At 35.4% G+C, this 24526-nt stretch overlaps 1 protein-coding gene across 3 annotated transcripts in view; it reads left to right on the forward strand.

Annotated features, from left to right (window-relative positions):
- Positions 1-24526, forward strand: part of FER (FER tyrosine kinase) — a 153773-nt gene that overhangs the window by 119845 nt on the left and 9402 nt on the right. For all 3 annotated transcript variants that reach the window (XM_021524773.3, XM_021524775.3, XM_021524774.3), the window contains 2 exons: positions 18542-18696; positions 22399-22521. In XM_021524773.3, coding sequence (XP_021380448.1) covers positions 18542-18696; positions 22399-22521 — 278 coding nt within the window. The remainder of the gene's footprint in view (positions 1-18541; positions 18697-22398; positions 22522-24526) is intronic.

A 24526-nucleotide genomic window follows, 5' to 3' on the forward strand; every position in this document is an offset into this window, starting at 1 on the left:
CTAAAATATTAATGAAATTTGTTGATTATCACAGACTGCCACAAAAGGTTATCATAGAGAGCTAGCCCTTTCCTTAAAGGAAAAAATCAGAATTTTTAGGAAACCTATTCTGAATAAAAATAGAGTTTTAGGGTAACCAAACAAGCAAACCATGTGTTCAAGAGAACTTCTTACTTTTATGAAACACGCAGGTTTATAAATCAAAATATGCATTGCCAGTATTAGTTTACCAGTCTTATTTTCTTCGGTATACAACATTCTTTTTTGTTTTATGTGGTTAGCCATAGCATGTGCTTACTTTATTTATGAGTTAATTCTTCTAAATTTCATAGTTAAACATAATGAAAATACTAGAATCAGGCAGAAAACCAACCAAATTTAGTGAGTTTTGCAGTAACAGTAAAGGAAATTGTGTTGTTTGGTTTTATTTTTCGTTACTAACACAGGTTAGTTACAAATGCTTTCTCTGGGAAAGTAGCTCATAAAGTTCTAAAATGTGTTTGACCAATGGCTAAACTGTAATTGGATAGGCTTAGCATACACGGAATTTCGCTAGCTCTGTTCCCTGTTTGAGCACTGATCCAGGATTTGTGGACAACCTGGGGAGAAGCTGGAGGTGCATCAGTCTAGAACCCCTGTCTGCCACAGGAGCCCAGAAAAGCAGGGAAAATTCAAGCTGTGTTGTGCTCCATGAGCAAGTTCTTGGGTGCTCTAACTCAGAAGCCCCCTGGAATTTCCCAAGCACTGAGAGTGCAACCATGTGGCTGCAGGGTCTGTACAAGGAATCTGGGAGTCTTTGCTGCCTCCTTTTTAGGTCAGGTAGGACAGATTAGTCATGTGCAAGTTTAATGTTGACAGGAGGTAAATGAGAATGGAGCAATTTAATTCATAGCAGGAAGAAGCTTTAGCACTCTGTAAAAAGAGTGGTGGTTGTCTGAAAGAGCATTAAACTTGATCTTTTATTGTCAGAAAGTTCATCTACTGAAAGTGGTTCTCAGGTAAAAAAGAGGTGAGAAAATTAACTAGAGGAAATGGATTAAGCAGTGGTTAAAAAAACTGTAGGCTTTGCATTTCTTTAAAGGACTGTAGGCCTTGATTACTATTGCTTAAAGATCAGTAATGTATAGTTAGAAAAGGTTTCTATTATATAGATTGCAGTAAAATGAATGTGGTTTGCTTCATGCTGTTGTTTTTCTACAGTATTCAGAAAGGATTTTTTCAGAATCTCACATATATATTTTTATTAGTTTAGGTGACTAATTTAGTGCCATGCATATTTGGCTACCTGCTGAGGAAAATTAGAGCTACTCATCAGTTTATTCACATTTTTTTTTTAATGCTGGTCTTTAGTTGTAACTACAGTATCTACCTTAGCCTTTATATTTTAAAATTCTATGAAAGTCTGTATTGGATTTCAAAAAAGATTGTCTGAATTACACTTTAACTTACCCTTTCAACAGCTGGGACAGTGCCACAATTAATGTGCTGTTGGTTTTCTATTTTTTTATGTGTTAGCTATTTCACTAGGTGAAAATGCTTAGATTAGTATGTAAGTGATTATTGAATGATTATTTGATCTACATTTGCATTTCCTCTAGCATCCAGATATCACTTGTTCTTTGCTCTCTCTCTTTAAAGAACAGAAATGACTGCACTCTCAGGGGGAAAAAAAGCTGCATGAAAAGATGTTATTAGAAAAATAAAAAGAGTGGTTGAACATGCACAAAAGAATGTAGTCATTTCATCTCCATTTAATTAACATGAGGTTGAAGAATTGTTTCTTGCTTTCATTTTTACCATATGCTATTGTTTAGATAGTTCAATTTTTCTGTTAATTAGAAACAGAAGATAAGGATGAAGATGTGATGATTTGAGTTGGCTTAATAAGCATTTGGAAGTGGCCTTCTTTTCCAGTTTTGATTTGCATGTGATGAATTAATTTGTCCATAATTTATGTTTTGTTTTCAAAGCAGTCTTGGGGGCTATAGGAGGGAAGCTGCAATTTTTATTGGACTTTATTGGATTTGAAGGGATGTCTTCTACAGGATCAGGTTGACATATTTGCAATAGATGCACTATGAGTGTGAGGAAACAAGGGATCAAGGTCCCTGCATTCAGTGTCAAATTTTCCTTTCAGTTAATCAGTTTATCTTCTGGAAGTCTCCTGTATTCTGAATTAAAAATATGTTGGTTGGCAAGAAGATCATGTTCTCTAGTCTGGTTCTTCCATTTTTCACTTGTATTGCTACTGCTTCTGTTTGCCTTGGTTTTGTAGCTATGAAAAACCCTGTGTTGTGTTAAATCTGGTTTACTTTCGTGTTATAAAATCCTGACTCTGTGGATATTAATTCAGGATTTTTACAGTTTTCATTAGATATGTATCATTTAATTTAATTACATATAAATTGCTAGGAACATACTTGCTTCCCTGCTAGTAATCTAGTTTAGCTGATCTGCTCTGCTATGAGAGCTTTTTTTCTTCTCAAGTCTGGTAACTACTAATGTATAGAATTTTGGAAAAAAAGTGTCAGAACCTTTTCATAACCATGAATTTAAGAACTATAATAAATAGTTAAGGAGGTGTTTCATTTCCTGTGAATCTTCTGTTTCTACATGGAACAGCAGTTCAGCTACCACAAAAAGGATAAAAAGCGATCCTTTTCCGTTTAGCAAAGGTTCTGCTCAGTTCTGTGTGTTTCAGGAGGGATTGGAGCCTCCTGGGAGCCAGAGAGTGACAGTTTAACTCCAGAATGGAACAGGTATCCTTCCTAAGGAGGAGGAACAACCTGTCTACTTGATTTCTCTGCCTAAATGCTGTGGATGCTCTTCTCTGTGTGTGCTCTTGGGAGGCTCCACACAACCCCATGCTCCCTGGAATGACAGCTTTGGTTCTGTTCTGCAGCAGCTTGGGCACTCGTTTCTCTGAATATTGCATTTCCTCCTGGCCAGTTGCAATGCCTGAGGCCTTTATTGCAGTTTCTGTAATTTTCTCTGCTAGTGTATGACTTAGAAAGAAAGGCAACATTTTGGTGGTAAACCACCTCAACTCTCTGAGGTTTATTGCAAGGATTAATGTGCCATTATTAATTTTTCATTATTCCGTTGGAATTACATGTATAAAACTATGATGTGAGATTCCATTTCTATAGCTTTCTTTCACAGAAAATTTATTTATGACTGAATGAAAAAATATGTACTACTGTATTGATAATATCTGTTGATTGTGCTTCAATGAGTAAGTCTTTGAGAGAATTGTCAGTGCTATTGTCAATACATCCCATAAATGTAGTGAATAATCATAGTTTTGATCATTTTTTTATAAGAAGATGCCTCTGCTTTATATAAAATGAGGTTTCAAAGCATTTTTTTCCAATCTAAATGTTAGAAATATTTCTATTCTGTTTAAAGATAAAAACAAATGGAAATTTGATGAAGAACTGTTACTTTCTGCAGGCCACTTTATATAAGATATATTATTAATTTTTTTTAAAATCCACTAAAATTTACTCTGCCATGTCTATAAAGTATTTTTTACACTAACTTTGAGTTTGATCAGCACATCACCATGTGTTGAGCTTTTATTTCTTAATATGGTCATGCCTTATGCAACCTTCTCCGTTGCATTTTAACTGGTAAGAGTTTTTCACCATAATGAGTATTTCCACTGACTATTTTATTAGATTATAAAGATATTGTGCAATTAAAGCATTGCCAGTTTTATACACATTATTGTTTTTTATTTGTTCCGTTGGTCATACGGGTACTAATGAAAGAACCATTTGCAAGATTACAAAAACTCTCCTTTTCATAGTTCTGTTGTGGGTAATAAGGATCTGTCTGCCAACTTTTTCCAAAATAAACTGAATTCAGAGAGCTGCTCTTGGGACTCCCAGCTGTTGCTAAACAAATAAAGGAAGCACTGTTTCCAGAAGAGTGGTGCTGCTCACCTCTCAGCACATTAATGCCAGCACTCTGTGGGTGCTGTTGGGGTACTTGGTCTGCCATGATCCTTCTTTCATCAGTGGCTATTAAAACTGCATTTCAGACCATAATATTGATAAAGACAAATGTGTCACTGCTTTCAGATGAGCCAGGAAATTATGTTTTCACTCAAAATGAGGAGTTTCCAACCGTAAAATAACTAATATGGGGCACTCCAACTCTTGTCATCTAGGACAGGCAGCGGAACACTGCTAGATTTCTCTAAGCTTGCCATTTTGCAATTGATTATAGAGTATTATATACCAGGTTTCAGCTTTTAAGAATAGATTTTTAAGAGATTCCTGCCTCTATTTTTTTTCCTGCTGTCACATTGGTAAGTGTGGTTTGCTCCTAGAGAAGTACATTTACAATTAAATTTGGATCAGTTCTAAATTAGTATTTCTGGTTGTCTAAGATCGTATTTGAGTAGTGTGATTATTTTTTTCTTTAGTGAGCTTATATGAATCTAATCTGAAAGCATTAAGGGGAAAAAAAAAAAAAACAGGAAACATGAGTATCTAAGCCCATGAATATTGTATACTTTAAACTCATTAGAATAAATTAAAGTGAGTATTTAATTCGAAGTATATTGTAATAGAATTGCCTGTGAACTATGATGAGAGAGTTGCTTCTGAATAAAAAATGAACTTCCTTCTAATCTATAATCTGTTTCTCTAAGCTATTGAATTTTGACATGGCTGGTAACAAAAGAATTTAAAAGGAAGAGAAATGCAGTTTTCTCCTTGTGGACACTGTGCAATTGTTGCACTGGTTGATACTGCTTCCCCTTGTGTGCTTTATTTGAAATTCACCCCAGGCTATATTAAAAGCAAACTAGGCATAACAGATTGAGCTTTGCCATAGCTGCACAAGGCTTGTAATTAGAGTAACAGATTTGGATGGCCAGAATGTGATATAAGAATGGTCTGCATGCTTCTTTGTATAATGTAAATCCTCATGTCATTCTGTCCCCATAAGACCATGCTATCTTTCATATATTCTTGATGTATGCTCAAGGTAGCCCAGTTACAGAAGAGTTAGTGATCACAATGTGCAGGAAATACATATTTGAATTGTGGCTTTTTCATGTTACTTTGTTGAATAAACATGCAGTAGACTACACAAAGTATTACATTAACTTAATGATTGTTACATTAATGATAGAACTGGAAGTTCTGGTGGGTTTTTTTTCCTCTTTAGGAATAGCATGATAGTTTATTCAGCTGCTATTAGGACAGGTTTTATTTGCCATGGGGATTTTCCAGTATTATTTATCTCTACCACTTATTAGTCTTTTAAAATATTAAAATAGAAGGCATATATTCATACTAGTGGAAAGCAAAGTTCTTGTTCAACTGTGGTCATTTGGAGGCTAATATTAATAATTAATGTTCCCAGAGGCCAGTTTAGTATAGGATATTAGTTTATGCTGTTTCTTAGCTTCAAATGACAAATTGATGTTCATATTAAATAAATAAAGGCAAATTACCTTTTTCTTTCTGTGTTTGTATTTTCTTTTGAAAAGGCAGTTACATCTTTATTTTTGTTTCATCTTTATTTTTGCCTAATTGACTTTTCATTTAGCTTCCATTTTATGTCTAAAGATAACACAGCCTGTATATCAACTGAATGGCATCAGGGATAATCCAGTGTGATCAGTTAAACATAATTCTTTACATTAATGTTTTGAAGTGTATGTTAAAATATTCAATAAGGTGGATATTTTCATTTTATTACAAAATTTCAGTGGTCCCTAGTGGTCCCTATTCAGTATATGCTTAAGTATCATCTTTTGTGTATTCTCCATAAAATGTGGAAAATACCCAGTTATTTCAGACCTCTGAGCTTTCAGGATCTCAGTTTTTCTAGGATTGTGATTTAAAATGTCACATAGAATTAAGCTAAAGGTAGTAATAGTTAAATTGGTTGGCATGTTATTGCAGAATTATTTTATAGACCTAGGTACTTAAAAAATATAATGTCAATGTTGTCAATAAGCTGTATTAGTACAGATGTATGTTGTGGTAGAATTCATTGATAACAGTTAATACAGGGGGAGCTGAAAATCTATTACTTTCACAATAGCTAAAAATTTATAAAGACTTCTATTTTTTTCTTTCTGTTTTGTACATTTCACTTGTCAGTTAGCAATTAGAGGTTAGATATTTACCATTGGAAGGCAGATACTTCATTCTGGTCAGCTGACTCTTGCATTTTTAAGGAGTATTGAATGTTTATATAAAACTTATTTGTGGCCTGAGGTCTTAGTCTCACAAAGAAGAACATGAAAATCCTTGCTAAGGGGCATATGTTATGTACAAATATAAAGGGACAGAAATGTGCCATTTTAAGGATAATATTTTATAAGAAAATGACCCTAAACCTAAACTTTTTGAAGTTCCTTTACTTTGTTAGTCCAGGGCTTTTCCCTCTTGAGATTTCACACTTTTTCTTTACGTTGTCCCTGCCCTTACAGATTTTACTGCACAGCTGGGCAAGATTGTGAGTGAGGGAAAAGATATGGAAAATTTGTTAAGAAGGAAATATTTTTGTTCTTCTTACTGCATAGGTAAAGGATATATTGCATAGACAAGCTGATATTTCTACTCTTACATGGTGAAGTGAATAGCAATGAATCTGTTCCCTGAAATCTCAGATTATACTCTGATCTTTCTGCCATGTGGAATTCCTTTTTGGGTTCCAGGAATCATCAGAGAATCCAGAAAAACAACACAAAGTTCAAAATATTGCCAGATATGGTAACAAAATGTTAAATGGGATGAATATAGTTACATGATCTCTTCGTTTAGAAGTGCATCTGTTTTATTCTAAGGGGGGACAATTGTTCTCTGTAAAATCAAAATCAAGTTATTAGAATTTAGTAACTATATAATAGTATTCTGTAGACAGTGAGAAGAAACATTAAGTATTAAAAGCTAATTATAAAAAGGCTTATATCAGAATAAACTCTCAGGTTGTAAACAATCTGTAGGAAATGTCAGAAGATCAGATTTAGATTTTTTTTTTCCATGTTACAGAAGTTGCATTGTATGAAAAAATATTTATTTCTTGCCATTGGAGTTGAATTAGTCTATTTTTATGAGCTATCCCTGATACAGAAAGCTCACTCCTAAAAAATTAGTAAACTTTGCTAGGAATAAAGGAAATAAGGCTGAAAGAAATTAAAGCAAATTTTCTTAGACTCTCTCATTCTGTTTCACAAAAAGTAACATTTTAACTGTGACATTATTGTACTGTATTTTTTTTTATTTACTGCAATATCACTTTCTTGATAATAAATATTAGGCATCTACAAGTATTACTCAGTAAAATAATTTGAGTAACATTTTTTGTATAGTAAGTCTACTCATTGCATGAAAGCAACAGGCTCTCTAATTAAAAAACAAAAAAGTAAAAATGAAAGAGGCTGTTGAAACTAAGATAAAAATAACATGCTGTTAGTGAAAGCTATAGTGCTAACTATAAAGTCACATAGCTCTTCTGGATAGTGTAAATTTTCTCTACTCTCATAATCCTGGTACAGTGTAGAGCAGTGGGTGAAATGTAATTACTTTCTAAGAAAGATGGGCTGCAGTATACCATTTGTGCAGTGAGCTAAAGAGGTATTAGTAGATGATGAACAACGATGATAGGATAAGAGAAAAGCAGAAGAATAAGGGAGGAGGAGAAGGGGGAGAAAGCAGTCAACTACAGCAGTTGCTTCAGAAGTGATGTTTAGGGTACCTCTTTGCAAATCACTGACTACAAAGTGTGTGTCAGTACAGGGAAGTTAAAACATGCTTTCATGTACTGATTTATTTTCTTTGGGGTGTAGAACTTTTCCTGGTTTCTTTCTTACAGCAGAAAATTCTAATCAGTGTTTCTGAAAAGTAGAAAGAAGCATATCTAAGATATTATGTGTTGCTTCAATATTTTATTGGCTTCCTGCTACTAATTTTTGACATTCCAAAGAGGAGTGTCCCACAGTTATCTCAGACTGGAAAGAACTTCCTTTTAATAAGAAATTCTTAGGCTGTATGTGGTAGCAAATAATTAATTCCCAAATTGTTTTTGGAAGAAAAAGTTATTTCCCTTTTCTGCATTTTATACACATAAATATGTATATGCTTACTAGGTTACACCAATTTTCCAGATAGTACTAATGATGATACACCTTACTGTAGTTTTTACCACTGCCTCAGGAGGTTTTTCAGTGTTGTAGTTTTATCACTGATGTATGATATTCAGCATTGTTATCTGGCTGTGTATATAGTGAAAAACAGATGAAGGAAGGACATGTGACGGGTTTTAGTGTGTATTCATGAAATAATAGGGTTTTAAAGTTTATAGAACGAGAAAACTTCAAGGTCATATAGGTCTACATATCAAATAATAAAGAGAGGGCTGTTTTTCAGCTTTTTGTAAAATCAGGACATTTTTCCCATAAACCTAAGAAAAACTTATCCCGTTAAACTAAGTTCAAAGGTAAATTCAGTTTCAGTAGGTACTGCTCACAAAAAATGTTGTCTATCAAATTTAAACTGTCTGAAAGGAATACATGTGCTGAGGATGAGTAAAATAAAACACACAGAAAGATAAGTGCATATTTTCTTCTCTTTTTGTCATTGCTCTGCTGTTCTCAGCCTCTTCCCTCCTTGTTCAGCAGAACTGTAATGCATGGATACGCTTTTATGAAACAATTTTTGACTCAAGCAAGGAGTTGTCCAAGGCTATTTCAAAATCCTTATGCAAGGTAGTAAATAGCAAGGGAGACCATACTGGCATGTTAACTGGTTTGGGAGATAGATGGAGATCATTGAGGTACATGGAGCTGTGAGAGTTTTTCAATCAATGTTGCAGTATCTAAATGCTCACAGATTTCAGCTGAGTATTTCAAGCTAGACATTAAAAGCTCCTGGCAATGCTGCATGTCAGATACTTCATAAGTGTCTTGGCTTATGGGAAATAAAAATAGGTGAGTGGAACAAGGGCCAAGCCTCAGTTTAAAAAAAACCCAAACTATATGTAGGAGTTAGGATGCTCTAAGTAAAAATACCTAATTTGAAAGGTTTCTGCTTTGAAATAATTTTGATTTTGTAGATCAGTAAAATAATTAGCCTACATGTGCTCAAAAGGAATGGTGTGAACTTTACTGCTCTGAATATTGCATCTTAGTAGTTAGCTGGTTTTAAATATCTCCAGGCCTTTCCACTAAAAAATTAATTGGCTGTCCTTTCTGCTTGGTATCTTAGATCTCTCTGACTTCTTATGTGCTTCTAGGAAACCACCCTTCCTACTGTTGTTGCCTGTGCAGATCATGCTCTCTTGTAGGAAATTATCTGGAATAGTTTCTTACTCTTTTTGCAGGGTCATGTATGGATTAATGAAATCCCACTCCCTCCTCATGAAAATTCTGAGTATCCCAAATGAAGAGCAAAATTGAGACAACAGGGTCTCCCATGCTGCTATTGTCTTTTTTTGGCAGAACTCAAGTCTAAAATGCTAGTATTGTGGTTACAGATATATTTATCTATCCTGGTTGGTTTTTAATACATATTTATTTCAAAGGAGTTAGTAAACTTTTGTATACATTAACAATCTTCTATAACACAGGGGTACTTATGTTGTAAATTGAAACCAGTTGTTTTTAGTTTTGTAACTCTGTAAACATCTCTAGCTACAGGAGAGCATTATCACCTTCAGAGAGAGTCAAGTAGACAGAGCTCTTAGCACTAAGACTGTAAAAGTTATGGAAGATTTTTCTATGTCAAACATAAAGACGTATTTTTTCCATAAGCAGGCAGTTTCTGCTTCTTTTAACTGTCAAAGAGCTATTAAATTGAAGTGCTTCAGTTCCCTTTTGGGGAGTATTTTATAGTAATTTATACAGAGCTTGATTAAAAAATCTCTTATATTTGACAGTGGGCCAGTATTTTTCTCTGATGGTTTTAACCTATTCTTTAAAACTTCACAGTTCACCTCTACTGATGTTCCAAGCCCTTTGCAGATGTCTGAACCTGTAGCTGGGCTCTGAAGTGCCACTGATGTGCTGCTCACACCAGCCTGGGTTAGGAGACAGGACAATTTGGTACTCTCTAAAGAAGCCTGTAGTTGAGGAAGCCAAAATTTCTGTGATAGATTTGCTACACAGAGTGTGGAGCCACATTTGACATGTGAAACTACTTCTAACCACAAATAAATGCCTGTAGCTGCATATGATGGAAATCTGAGGAGGCTCAGCAGCACCTGTGTCATTCTGACTTCATGGGAATCTACCTGTACCCTGCTGGCAGCACCTGTGGCCCTTTTCTGTACAGAAATTAGTAGTTCGTGTCAATTGCATTTGGAATTTCGTTGTTTCCCCAAATATGTGATTGGTTGAAAAAGTCACCTTTTCATATATGATAAAATGAACAAATACACTAATCCTGGAAATTAATAATTCTTTGGGTCTCTCCCTCTTTGACCACTACATTTTTGTTGTGTACTATATGCCTGATAGTATAACAATAGATTCCAGGACACCTGACAATTCTAATGTTTACTTTATGTCAGTAAAAAGTTGGATTAATTTAATCCATCCCTTTGAAACAGACACTGGTCTGTACACCTGTCAATTTTTTTTGGCTTATTAAAGTAACTTCATTAATAAAATAGAATTTTTACATTTTCCTAGACAAATTTCTCACAATCTAGTAGATAATGAGCTTTTATTTTTCTGATGCTCAATTTAATTCCATTACTTGTATTTAATTGGAATCCATATCTTGTTAGGTTCTCTTTTCTTTCTACATGATTGCCTAGTAGCATTTACTTTTTACTGAATATTTGTATTTAGGCTTAATTTTTCAAAATGTAATAGTTACTGTTTTACAGGCTATCTCTAGCGCTTATTCCAACAGATATAGTTCCTCCCTCTCCCTCTCTCCCCCTTCTTTCTCCTTCTCTCCTTTCCTTCTTTTTTTTTTATTTATTTGCCATTACTGTTCCTTGCAGTTACTCTTAATTTGATATTATCTGGAAATGTAATTAAATTCCCATTTGAATTTTTTCCTCAGATCATTAACAAAGCTGTTAAATGAAACATGCAACTCCAGTTTGTTGCCCTACATTATATCATCGTCTAAGAAATTTCTTATCCATGATCCTTTAAGCAGGAAGATTTCAAATGTTTAGCAGATGACTAGCTGGACTTCAGTTATTTTATAACCTTAGTCCACAACAAATCCTAAAATGAATATAATATTAAATGGCAAAGAGGATCCTGTCTTCCTAAAGTATAATGGCAGAACAGTTTTTTGTGCGGAAATATTTCAGAATAATAGCCAGGTGCAGGAAACCCATAGCTCTGCAATAGTTTTCTAATAATTTTCTCTTCCTGTCTTTAGATTAAACACATGAAAGTGTTTTCTGCACCTCCTGTAAACTTTGAATCCTGGTAGGACAAGGAACATTCAGATCCATAGAGAGTAAACTCTATACAGGAGTGAACATACTTCCACAGAAAGCAACCAGAGGCAGAGGGGCTGATTCCAAATACAGAACTCTGGATTTTCCAGGGAAAGGACATTCTTATAACAAAAAGATGACTTCATGATATGGCATAAGGTTTTAATAGAAGAAAAAGGATAGAGTTCAGTATGTGATAAACTTGGAGCCCCTGAACTTACTAACATCTCTTCCTTGGCTTGGCCCAGCTCTGAAGTTCTACCATGGTGAATATGCATGTGACATATAAGTTCATCCACTTCCCCAAAGCTGTGGAAGTCCTGTCCTATCTCCTGCTATCAATATGAGATTTAATCATGATTCTTAATCAGCACTGTCATCTTTTTTTTTTTTTTCTTCAATATCTCCCACTTAAAATGTGGGCTTAAAATGTGGCTGACTTTTCTCCCTTTGCTATTGGCTTTCTTTGAGACTGTCTCTAAAAAATGCAGGTGGTTTCTTTTTTTCACTTTTTTAGCCACTCAGTTTATGGCTGCAGCACAATCCTCTTGTCTAGCCCTGCTAGATTGTGCTACTTCTCTGCTCTGTCTTTTCCTCGTGATTTCTAATATACCTAATGTGTTTTGTTTCTCTCTTATTCCTTGTGTATTATTTTCATGAATATGTAGTGTCTTGTACCTTAATCATGCTGGATGCTTCATTTCTTTATAGCCTGATTATTACCTTTACCTTTTTTTACCATCATTAATAAAATGTTTCAGGATCTAGTTCCTATAAAATACTTTATCTACTGGAAAATCGTGAACATTGGTCCATGCTTATCTGTTACTTCTAAAATCTTAACCTGTGCCTAGCTGCTGTAGGAGCAAAAGTAAACTTAAGTGATGGAAGTGCATGTAGAGATAACTTAAACTACACGTACTGTTGCATACCACATTATTGGTTCTGGCTATTGAAAAAGGAGTAGAGTTCCTACCTGTCCCAGATGAACTTTTAATATTCACTTGTGGCAAAGTACTTAAATCTAGCCTCAGAAGGCTTTGAAATACTACCTTTTTCATTGGGATTTGAAAAACCCTGCAAATACTGTATTATTGTGCTATTTTATTTTAGTGAAAAGGTGGGGAAAATGTGACCCATATTATAATCATGCTTTTGAATTTCTTGATTTCTTGTGCACTTGCAGGGTTCTTCAATTCCATATGCTCTTTTTTGCATTTGTATTCATTTGAACTTAATACATCATGATATTAATACTAGAATAGGGCTTTGTTTAATAGAATGAGAAGTTTATTTTGTAAAAACCTTAATCATCAGAAAATCAGTGATAGAAGCTACTCTGCTTTAGACATTTTCTTTAAATCCAGCATGCAGCCTTTTCCATCACTGATATATAATGGACAAGGGAATATGACCTTTGACCATATCTGGTTTGCATCTTCAGATTATTCCAGTTTTGTAAACAAGTTAAATCAGTATTTAATGCTTCTGTACAAAGCAATCAATTACATTTTGACATTTTATTATAGAATTATTATAGAATTATTATAGAATTATTATAGAATTATTATAGAATTATTATAGAATTAATAGAATAAGGAAGACATTAATTGAAAACTAAATTCAGAATTAAGAACTAAATTGAGTGATCCTCCTGGTCTAAAAGGCAAGGATACTCATTGCAACAAGACTTATGTTATCACACATAATAAAATAAAGTCATATTGTTATATTAAAAATGCACTTGTTATCAAAATTTTGTTCTCTACTGTTGTATCTCATTTTAGTTGCTTCTGTGAAAGATACAGTGAAAATTTTTGCTTGCAAATGGTATTTTTCATCCTCTGAATAATACAATCTGCTTGTATAACTGGTTATGGAAATAGATGGCATTGTGATTGTAATTGAAGTCCACTGTAATTTTATCAAACACAAAATATAAACTTGTGTTCTAGTATATTTTGGATAATGAATTTTTGGACACTTAGTTTCCCCTGTAATTCAGTTAATGTCAAAGTCAAGAGACTTGTCAGGACTATTACAAACCTTACATATTTCTTAAATGTACCCATATTTGTGCTTATGTTCTGAAATGTTTCTCTCAAAATCCAAGTTGCATGGAATCCAGCAGAGGTGTTATTCCTCTGTCTGTCCTGTCTTTAAGGATTTATAGAAGGTATATTTTGTTTTCTAGTCACTGTGATACTGTAGGATCTCCAGGAAGTTGCCTATCATCCACTCGGATGGCTGTCCAGCCCTTAGTTTTTCACTAAAATGGGCACATAAAAGAAATTGGATTGCAAACCTTTGTTTCAAGATGCAGCATGAGAAGAAGAAAAAAAGAAGAATTAGACATTTTGTTCAGCATATTACATGTAATCAGCAGTGCACAGGAAAAAATTGTTATAAAAATCTACATTGATATTAGTGCATAGAGGGCTGTTATAGGCCAAAATTACTGTGATGCCTTTTTCATCAAAATAACTATTCAGAAGAATACAGGCAATAACTATTAAGTTCTAAAACAGTTGAGAAACAATGCAGATAAAAACCATTTAGATGATGCTGATAGGAATGTTTCTGTTCCAGGAGCAGGCATTGTGAAGACAACCTCAGAAATAGGAAAAAGGAGGGAGGAATATATGATACAGCCATTTATTGCTTTATTTCCATCCTCATAGTCTACTGCTTTGATTCTCCTCAGAAAGTGCTCATTGTCAACTATTGCCTTCTTTATCTTTCTTAAAATTGCTGGTATAGACAACTTGCCCTGCTAGGAAAATGGAGGGCACACAGTAGCCTACCTAAATAAAACACAACTATAAGAGTTTCCTAATGTGTCAGTAGATCTGTAGAGTCCCTTGAGTCATATCTGGGTGGCAAACAGTAAATAAGTTGACAGATGTGTTCAGCTACTGAATACATATTTTTGGGAGTTGTTTTGTTACTTTTCCTTTTTAGAGTTCCTTTTGCAAAAATTTTAAGTCCTTCACTTAAGTGCAAAGCGCTTTATAAAAAGTGATTGAGAGTCACCAATGCTGTGATTTGGGTAGAGCTGCTTATTTTTATTGTTGAGAGGAAGTGAGCAACATCTAGAACTGTGGATGGCAAGCAGAGCACCTGACATTATTGGAGTTTCTCTGGTTTGCCAGCACCATCTGTGGAGATGAAGACGGACTTGCATTATATGAGAAACTGAGAGAAGCTATTAGCATTGTAGTTAATATGGTTCCAGTATTTTTATAATAGCTAAAATAATGTAAATAAATAATTAAGTCAAAGTAAAAAAGGGGAAGAAAACACAGAATGCATGCAAGGGTGGTCTTCTAGCCCTCTAATATTTTCCATTCTCTTATTAGGCACGTTATTTGCTGAACTCTCCGAGTACAGCAAAATTAGCTTATGCATCTCAAGAAATTTCTGAAATAGATTTAGGCACCACTGTGTTTTGATTTAGACACTACTGGAAATTACATCAGGTGTATGAAGATGAGGTAGTATCTTATAGTTCACAAAAAAACCCAGTAATTTATCTTGTAGTTTTACTTTCTTCCCCTTTTTTTATATTTAGGTAATAGACTATTTTCATTGAATTTAATGTGCAGAGGAGATAAACTGATCCTGTTCACTAATTAATTACTTGCTTTTATCACCTTAGAGTATTTTAACTGCGTGATCCAGGGACTGAATATAAAATGGCTAATTAGCTAAGTGAAGCAGTTTATGCTGCTGGTTGGTAATGAGGACTTTGCTCTCTAGTTTTGCTTTGCTTTAACTCAGAATTGCGTGGCTGTATTAGGTAGAACTTGCTATGCAGATCCTGTGGGTGTGTGGGGAAGGGGGAATGAGTGTAAGAATGTCCTTAAAGAAAGCTTTAGTAGGTTTATGTCTTTACTGACAGACATGAATTTGTTATTTTAAAGTTATGGGAGTAATAGTTGCTGATGCCATTTTCTGTAATAAATTGTGTTGACCGAAAGCATCTTCTGTGTTTTTCTCTTATGTCTAGACTGAAAAATAAGAACATCCTTTTAAAGGAATCTGTCAGACATAATGGAGTACAGTGAAGAATTGATTTGAAAAATACTGAAATGTCTTAACCAAACCCTCAGAATAATAGTAAAAAAAAGCCCCAAAAGCTGAGGTACCCATAGCTTTCAGTGTAATTGTTTAAAAAATTATTTTAAGCATGCAAATACATATAAAAATTATCTGTAAAATTAAGCAACAAATCACTAAGGATATGAAACAGATGTAAAATGACAGTACAAATACTAACAAGAGAGTCTAACATTGTTGCATTTCCATGCCTAAGGACTGAAATTATCACATCTAAATTATTTTCTAAATAAGTGAGAGAAAGAGCATATCATACACAGGATGATAGAAGAAGGCAGATGTGCTTGTGTCAGAAGTAAATATATGAAGTGCTCACTTCATATATTTATTATTTATATTTATTAAGAGAAATTAAGTATTGAAAGTATTATAGTATAACAAATGGGAGAGTTTTAGCTAAAAGCGTAAGATGTTGTTACTACTATGAGACTTAAAACATGTAAACATTTAATTTGTTCTTTGTGGTGTTAATTTATATATATCCTGAACCGAGTGTCACAGTCTTCACGAACTTCCGCAAGTTGATTTTCATGGAAGTGTTTTAGTCAATTTTCAGTAGGGATGAAAAGCTTTTTCTCTAGGTGATTCTGAATGGAAAAGAAAATTCATATATTCTATGTGCAAAGCTGACAAAAATTATGCAAACTGAGTGTAGTCTTTGTTTATAAGCACCATAATGTGAATATCATTTGCGAACCACTTTCCCTAATAATCAGACTTATGCATGAGGAATAAACCTAAGGCAGCTCAGTATATAGATTTTTCTTAACCTGACTCAATATGTTTAAGTGCTAGGTCATACTTCAGGTAGGAGGATACCTGTGCTTTCAGTTAACTGTAAATTTTCTTTGAGATAGAACCTCATTACTTTTTCCATTCCTTATGTGCATCAGTTACGAAATCTAGACTATATTGAGTAACATTATAAAAACTAATTACAGAAGTATGATTGGAACTTAACTCATAAATTCTTGAAGTTCTGTGGTGATAGTTTTTACACACTTGAGAATAAACAATAGCAGTTTGATTTTGTTTTGCAGCTCACTTGCTTTAATCAATGTAGCTGTATATAACCATACCACCACATGCTAACATCAAACTGTGTAGTAACACACTGCACACTGAACTGTTTTATGGACTTGTGCACATCTTTAGCTGGTGCCTGTGAGTTCAGATTTGTTTTTTAGTAGTCCATCTTCTCAAGCCACACAAATAACTTTGTTTATATCACTCAAGCTCTAGAGCTATTAATGTTCTTAGTGGCAGAAAACCTGCATGAGTCAAATATGTTAAAATTTGTAAATCAAGTTATGATATTTAGGATCATACCTAGGCTCTGTCTATGTATTGAATAACATAGTCCAATATCAATATGGATGAGCTGATTAAAGTGGATGTATGAGCTTCAGCATCCTTGAACATGGCTCAAGACTTTTAGTTTGGGTTAAATGTAGTTTAGTACTTTGTCATTACTGTGGGTAGGTTTTGAAGCTGTTTACCACTGGTTCAGACCTTTCTGCATTAGCTGTAGAAACAAATTGCATAGAAGGAAAATTCTGTAGCTAGAGAAACAGATTCCATGCACATCATGAGCAGAATTCTAAGTTATTTTCTTCCAAGAGCAGCGCAGTTTGCATGCACCAAATTTATTCTTCAAAAACCAATGAACGTGCATTAAGTGCTCAGGGGATTCACTTCAGAACTGCATTACAGCTCCAATTCAAAACATCAAAGTTAATGTAGTTTTTCTGGAATATTCATGTAAGCCATTTGTAAGAATATTAGCTATTTAGCTAAGCAAAACCACAGTAAGTTTAGTTTAAAAATATTTTGTCCATGATGTTCATAATGGTTTAGAATTACTCCTCTTGCTTAACATATTTCTCCCTTTATATTAATTACAATAGGAATAATAATATATATTTTGTTATGTTGTATTTTAATCAACTGTAAAATACTGAAATTTAATATACATATAGTATGTTTATAATATATTATTAGCATGTAGAGAAGTCACACTGGGTCTTTTATCAGTTATTACTGCATGTCTCCTGAACTGAAAAAAATAAACAAATTTGAGGCGAAGGGAGGGAGTTGACTTTCTGAGCTTCTCATCCATTACTGAGCCAAAATTCTTTTTCTATGCTGAATAGCTTTTATCTTTTGATAGAAACTCTAATGGGCAGAGGGAAGATGGAGCTGTAGCTCAGATTTCTTGCTGAAACACACACTGGACACATTTCAGGATGCTTCTTCAAATTCCATTTTGTTTTCCATAGGATCCAATTCATTAATCTGGGTTTTATTTTTGTAGAGGAATAAATGGAGGGCAGTTGTGGTGGGTTATGTGGTTGTGCCAGATCCCCACACAGATGCTTTCTCACTCCCCATCCTCATCAACAGGACAGGGAGGTAAAATAAGAAAGAAAAATTTGGAGGTCAAGATGAAGGCAAGGAAATCACCTACCTTTTACCATCATAGCAAAACAGACTGACCTTAGGTAACATGAATTTAATATATTGCAAGGTAAAATAGAGTCGGATGCTGAGAAATAAAAGACAAAAACTGAAGTACCTTTTCCCCTTCCCTTCTTCTGAGGTGCTCCTTCATTCTGAAATTCTTCACCTCCTCCCCCAAGGGGTGAGTGGGGAATGGAAGTTCTGGTCTGGCCATAAGAGCTCCTGTCCTCAGCCTCACACTCCTCCCCTGCTCCACTGTGACTCCCTCCTACTGCAGGAGATTATCTGCTCGAGCATTTGGAGCATCTCCAGCATATACTCCCCTCACCTCTTCATAGGATTATTTCTGACTTTTTTTCCCCTTTCCTCACTTCTGTTTCCCCACAACTGCTGTGAAGTATTTTTTACCCTTTTGTAAATAAGCATCTGAGAGGCACAACCATCTTGGCTGAGGTGCTCAGTCAGTTTAAATGACTTCTAAATACTTTCAGACCTGTAAAAATGTGGGTGTTTATTTCTTTTTCTAATTCAGAGACCTGGCTGCAAGGAACTGCTTGGTAGGTGAAAGCAACATCTTGAAAATAAGTGATTTTGGGATGTCCCGGCAAGAGGACGATGGGGTGTACTCATCCTCAGGCCTTAAGCAGATTCCTATCAAGTGGACTGCTCCAGAAGCTCTGAACTATGGTAAGAACATAACTGGATTTTCTTGCAAAAAAAAAAAAAAAATGCAAACGTGTAGATACATACAATTCTTTTCCCCCCGTTCAAATGAATGATGTTTAAAATAATTGTAATATTTCAGTCTGATTTATGTAAAAAATGCAGTTTTGCTGCCAAAAAACAATAGGGCAGCAACATCAGAATTGTTATTATGCAGCAATAGCAGAGTGCTTTGGTTCTGCTGCTGACTCATTCTTGTAGACAGCCTCGTCAGTCATCTAAATTATGATTGTTAGCAAAATGAATGGCAAGTTCTGCATATTTATGGCCCCTCGTTGAAAACAGTAGAAAATGTTAATGTACTAGAACACTGTGTTAGATAATTAATTGCATTGGTGGAATTTACAGTCATTGTTTTATTTTGGGGGGTTTTTAACTGCAGTTTTTCTTTACCTGCATTTTTGTGTATCACTAGGTTGTTATACTGGGTATAAAAATCCATTCTTTATCGCTGAGGGAAGTGGTCCACACTACATGGGTAATAATTCCAGAATAGAAACAGAAGCTGCTGCTCTTAGGTTTTTTTTGCTTATACGAAACTATAAAAAAAAGTTCTTCAAGGTAAAGTGGGCTCTGAAGAAGCAGCACATTTAATAAATGATGGTATGTTTTGAATATACTTTTCTAAACCAGTTCTTTAGTTGAATACACAGAATAAAATATTTTTGAATTCTTTATTTGAAGTGTCTATAAATATTTCTGCCATCTCTTAAATTTAGACTTTTTTCAGAAATTGTGCATTGGAAATCATAAGTTAGTTAATTATGATTGATAGCAGAATGCTTCCTCTCATTAGCACTTTTGCAGCAGTTAATGACATTAGACAGTAATGCAGATCTTCCTTTAAAAGGCTGACTGTAAATTCAGTTTAGTACTTGATTCTCTATTACCAATTATTCTAAGAGATATTAGTGTTGCCAGCATTCACTGGTGAATGCTTTGCTCTGTTGGGTGTTTGGTCCACTATAAATGGTGGTTTGGGTTTTTATTTTTGTTATTTTGGAAATGCACACAGTGTTTTTGATGTATTATGAAAACCTATCCTTATATGCATACGTGGTCCAGTTGGCTACATTTAGCAGGGAGCAGGCTCTTGTGACAGCACCTTCACTTTGTACTGCTGAGTCTGTTTTTTTTCTGCACTGTACAGGAGAAGAGGGGATTGTTGATTAACATTGACTTATTTTTTGTTTCCTAAAGCACATACATATTCCAGCAGCTATAAAATGAAAAATATTCATCTTCTGTAATGTTTGTGAAATAAGCTCTCTCAAACATGTTAATATGTTCAGCAGTCAATATTCAGCTTTCAAAATGTCATAAAAGATTTCTCTGTGTTTTTGAAGGATAATTTTTTCCACTCCCTTGAAAGATATTAATAAAACTTACTGGATTATGTTTTATTGTTTTCCATTCTAATAACAAGGTTGTAAGAATTGCATTGAATTGTGTAGGTAAGACTGGGGGTTTTTAAGATATTAAAATGAAGTAAAACTAAATCTGCACTATTTTGAAACTAGTTGGTTAACACTGGCCAGGTTAGTCCTGAATATCAAGATTCAAAGGTTGGAGGAAAATGAGGAATAGGGTCATTTGGCCATTACATGAATGCTAATGTTAAGCTAATGTGGTTAAGAAGCTACAAAAAAGTTCCTTTTTTTGGTCTCTGCTGAAGTTACTGTATGTGACAAATTAAGAGTGGTCATTAAAGTATGTTAATTTAAGAAAAAACACAAGTTGTGAAGGCAAGAAACCAGTCTAGGGCAAATGTTGTGGTTCCAACACAAATTGTGTTAGAAGTCAGAAGCAAAATTCAGATGTCACTGGAGTTTTTGAGAAATGGAAACTTTGGTTCTGTGGGTGCTGTTCAGAGCCATTCTACACCATTATTGGGAAGGCAAACCCCATCACTCCAAATGTCTCCCCTTTCCTCCTTCTTCCCCCACTGAGACTGATGTCACAAGGTCTGGAATATCCCTTTGGTCTGTCTGGGGTCACCTGTCCTGGCTGTGTCCCCTCCCAAGGACCCCCAGCTTCCTCACCAGCATGGCAGTGTGAAAAGCACGGAAGGCCTTGGCTCTGTGCAATCAAAGCAATAACAAAAACATCTCTCAGTTCTCAACCCTGGGTTCAGCACAAATCCAAAAGGCAGCCCTGTACCTGCCACTGTGAGTAGAATTAATTCTACGCCACCAAAACCAGCATATGTTTAGGATAATTATGGGGTATTTCTTCTTCCTGATCTTTGAAAATTAAAATACATTTAATATGTATGTTTTCTCCCTACAATATTTTGAGCTATTTGTGATGTTAATAGTAACATGGGGAGGACTTGGATCTTCTAAACAGATCTTTTTTTTTTCCCTTCAGAAAATGTCATAGCAGAAAATATAACTGTACAGAACTTGCACTTTCTTTAAAAAAAAAAAAAACAGCTAATCGCCTACCTTGTATTTGCTGAATGCTTTCAGTGAAAAGTGTTAAATTACTGGATGCCCAGCTGTGGGGAGTTGATACACAGACAAGAAAACTAATCTGACTCCAAAGAGCATAGTGAATATCTATAATTGTCAACTATGAGACACACAAGCTAACACAGCACAGCTGGAAGTGATATTTAGCCTAAGAGTAAACTGAGTTTTCTGACGTCAGAACAGTTGTCACTGTCATCAACTGTTACTATAATTTTTCCTTTTTTTCTTAGTCAGGAGTGGCTTAGCTTGGCTTGTTTGATGATTACAGATAAACAAACAATACATTCACAAGTGTTGTTTTTAAACACATACAAACATGTAAATACAAATTAATAGCATACAACAAGGAAGAGCAGTCATGAAAAATGTTGAAAGTGATGTTGAAAATGGATTTTTAAGGTAACATTTTCACTGATTCTGCTGTAAAAGGCTTTATGGCTTTATAGTCTTAATTTTGTAATGTGGATCCATCAGGGACAATAGAAATATCTGCTCCAAAATGTCTCCTATTTCCTGTAGTAGAAAGCTATAATTCCGCAAAGAGGCTTGGAATTCAATTGTCTATCAATTATCTGTTTTGCTATTTCTGAAGCATAGTTGGAGGCAATTGAACCAGCAGGTCTGATTTTTTTTTTTTTTAACTGATTGGTTGTGTAAGTTTGGCAGTATCCAGCCTTAGATTTTCAGAGATCAGTTTCTCAAAGCATGAGAACCAGGCCTTCTTCACACTTAGAAACAGTGATGGTGGAAGCTCCTCTCAGAATTAACACTGCCATGCTAAAATGGAGAACTGGAAAAGGTAATTTTTAAAGAATATTTGGAATTGAACGCTGTTGTAAATGAATGGGAAAACCCTGGATTTTTTTTGTCCTTTTATATTAAAAGAGAAATATTTTTATACATTAAGAAGGAAAGAAATTCTTGCATGACAGAGTGGTGTAGTCTGTATATAATAGTAGAACTAAAGGTTAGCTTATGTTATGCCAAAGTATTGGCTCTAATATAATTTGTTCATTCTTTGAAACATTGGGGACTGTGGAATCTGTAGAATGTTTTATTAATAGCTACAGCTTTGCTTTGCCTGAAGCTCGTCAGTATAACACTTCTACCTTTACAGGAAGTTTGGGCCATAATTATCTGAAACACCAATTTCACTGTATGTTAAGTTAAAGGTTTGCTTTCCTTTTCTTAGGGAGATACACATCTGAGAGTGATGTATGGAGCTTTGGAATCCTTCTGTGGGAGACCTTCAGTTTAGGAGTATGCCCATACCCTGGAATGACCAACCAACAAGCACGAGAGCAAGTTGAGAAAGGTAATTACTCATAGGGAGTGAAAGAAATGCTGGATAAATTGTAAGGATTCAGTGTAAAATACCCAAGAAATAACATACAAGTTTTGTAGCAACTTTAGCAGAAACAATATGAGGTTTCCTAATGCTGAATCTAGCTGTCTGGGAGGAGTAGGGTGGTATATATAGGCCTTTCGAAAAAAAGGAGTACACTGACCAGTAACTTAAAGGTTGGAAGTCTTAGAGCATGCTGCCTTTCATTGTTGCAGAACTAACAGGTGAGATGGAAAGGAGGGATTTACTGCTGTGCAAAGCAGAAGCTTGAACAGAATGAATTATTTAAGATTATGTTAATGCAGGTATAAATATTCTAAACTGCCAGAAAAAAATCTCTATCATTCCATCTTCTTTATTAAATCATTTCACAGAAAGATTTAGCAATTATGGTGGAGAATGGTGAGCTAGTTGAGCATTGCAAGCTGCATTTCTCTTTTACAAAATAATCTAAAGGCTTTTACTTAAAATAGCAAATAACTATGAGCAGGATTTCTGGAGTGTGATTTATTTTCATTGTCTTTAGTGGCATGTCAGAACTGTTCCTTCCCTACATAGTACTACTGTATAATTTATAAATATGTTCTAAGCTAGTAAAACTTCCAAATTATGTAAAACAAAACAAATGACAAACAAAAAAACTCTGGTTTGCTGATTTACACACATTATCAGTGCTTTTTATAGTTTTATAAGCACTGTAGGTGATAATAAAGTTTCTCCTTAAAGGCCAAATCAAATCCTAGAGCCCAAGCCATTTTTGTTTGAACTTGCATGCATTCATCCAGTACCTAGAGCAGATGTGTGCAGTACAAAAAAAACAAAAATATTTCTCAGTTTTTCCTGTTCAAGAGGTCAGTGTCATGGCACTTTTCTTTAGAAAGGGACATACAGAGACTTGTGCAATGAGTCTGAAGTCACTGCTGCATTTAGCTGTGGAGTCCCGTGCACATCACTGTGCACTGCCTGTCATTTGCTCAGAGCTACATGTGGTAAACAATTTGTGGAATCACAGACTCAAAGAATGGCTGAGGTGGGCAGGGAGCTCTGAATGACATCTGGTCCACCCAGCTGCAGGATCACATCCAGATGGCTTTTGTATCTCTCTAAATGAAGATGCCACCACCTCTCTGGGCAATCTGTGTTCAGTCACCCTGACAAGGAGAAGTGTTTCCTGATGCTGAGGAGGAATTTCCCATGTGTGTGCTCATCACCTCTGTGTCCTGTCACTGGGCATGGAAAGAACCTGGACCCACCTTCTTTGCACCCTCCCTGTAGGTGTTTATGTACATTGCTGAGAACCCCTGAGCTTTCTCTCCTCCAGGATGAGCTACTCCAGCTCACTCATCATTTCCTCATAGGTGTTTCAATCACCTTGGTGATCCTTCATGAGACTCTCTCCATTTTGCCTGTGTCTGTCTTGTACTGGGGAGCCCAGCACTGGACTCCAGACATGGCTTCAGACTGTACTGAACAGAGGGGGCAGATGATCTCCTTCAACTGCTGAACACTCCTTCCAGTGCAGCCCAGTGTGCCATTAGCATTCTTTTCTGGTGTACAGCAGGAGCCCCAGGGCCTTTCCTGCCCAAACTGTTTCCCCACCAGTGCTGGTGCCTGGGGCTGTTCCCAGCTGCAGGACTTGGTTCTTCCCATGCTGAGCTGCTTGAGGTTCCTGTCAGCCCCTTTCTCCAGCCTGTCTGGGTCCCTCTGGACAGCACCACCACCCTGTGGTGTATCAGCCCTCCTCAGAGCTCGGTGCCACCAGCCAGGGTGCACCACTGCTGTGTCACCTTCACTAAGGATCCACAGCCTTAATGAAGGTGCGACACAGGATTGGACCCTGGAGCTCCACTCAGACTTCCATACCACTCATCACCTCCCTGCAGGGCTCACTGTTCAGCCTCAGTTTTCAATGAGTGTCTGGTCATCTGGCCCATAAATTCAAAGGTGTCTCTGTGGGGATTTTACAGTGAAATCC

Source organism: Lonchura striata, chromosome Z (genome assembly GCF_046129695.1).
Source record: "Lonchura striata isolate bLonStr1 chromosome Z, bLonStr1.mat, whole genome shotgun sequence".
Lineage (NCBI taxonomy): Eukaryota > Metazoa > Chordata > Aves > Passeriformes > Estrildidae > Lonchura > Lonchura striata.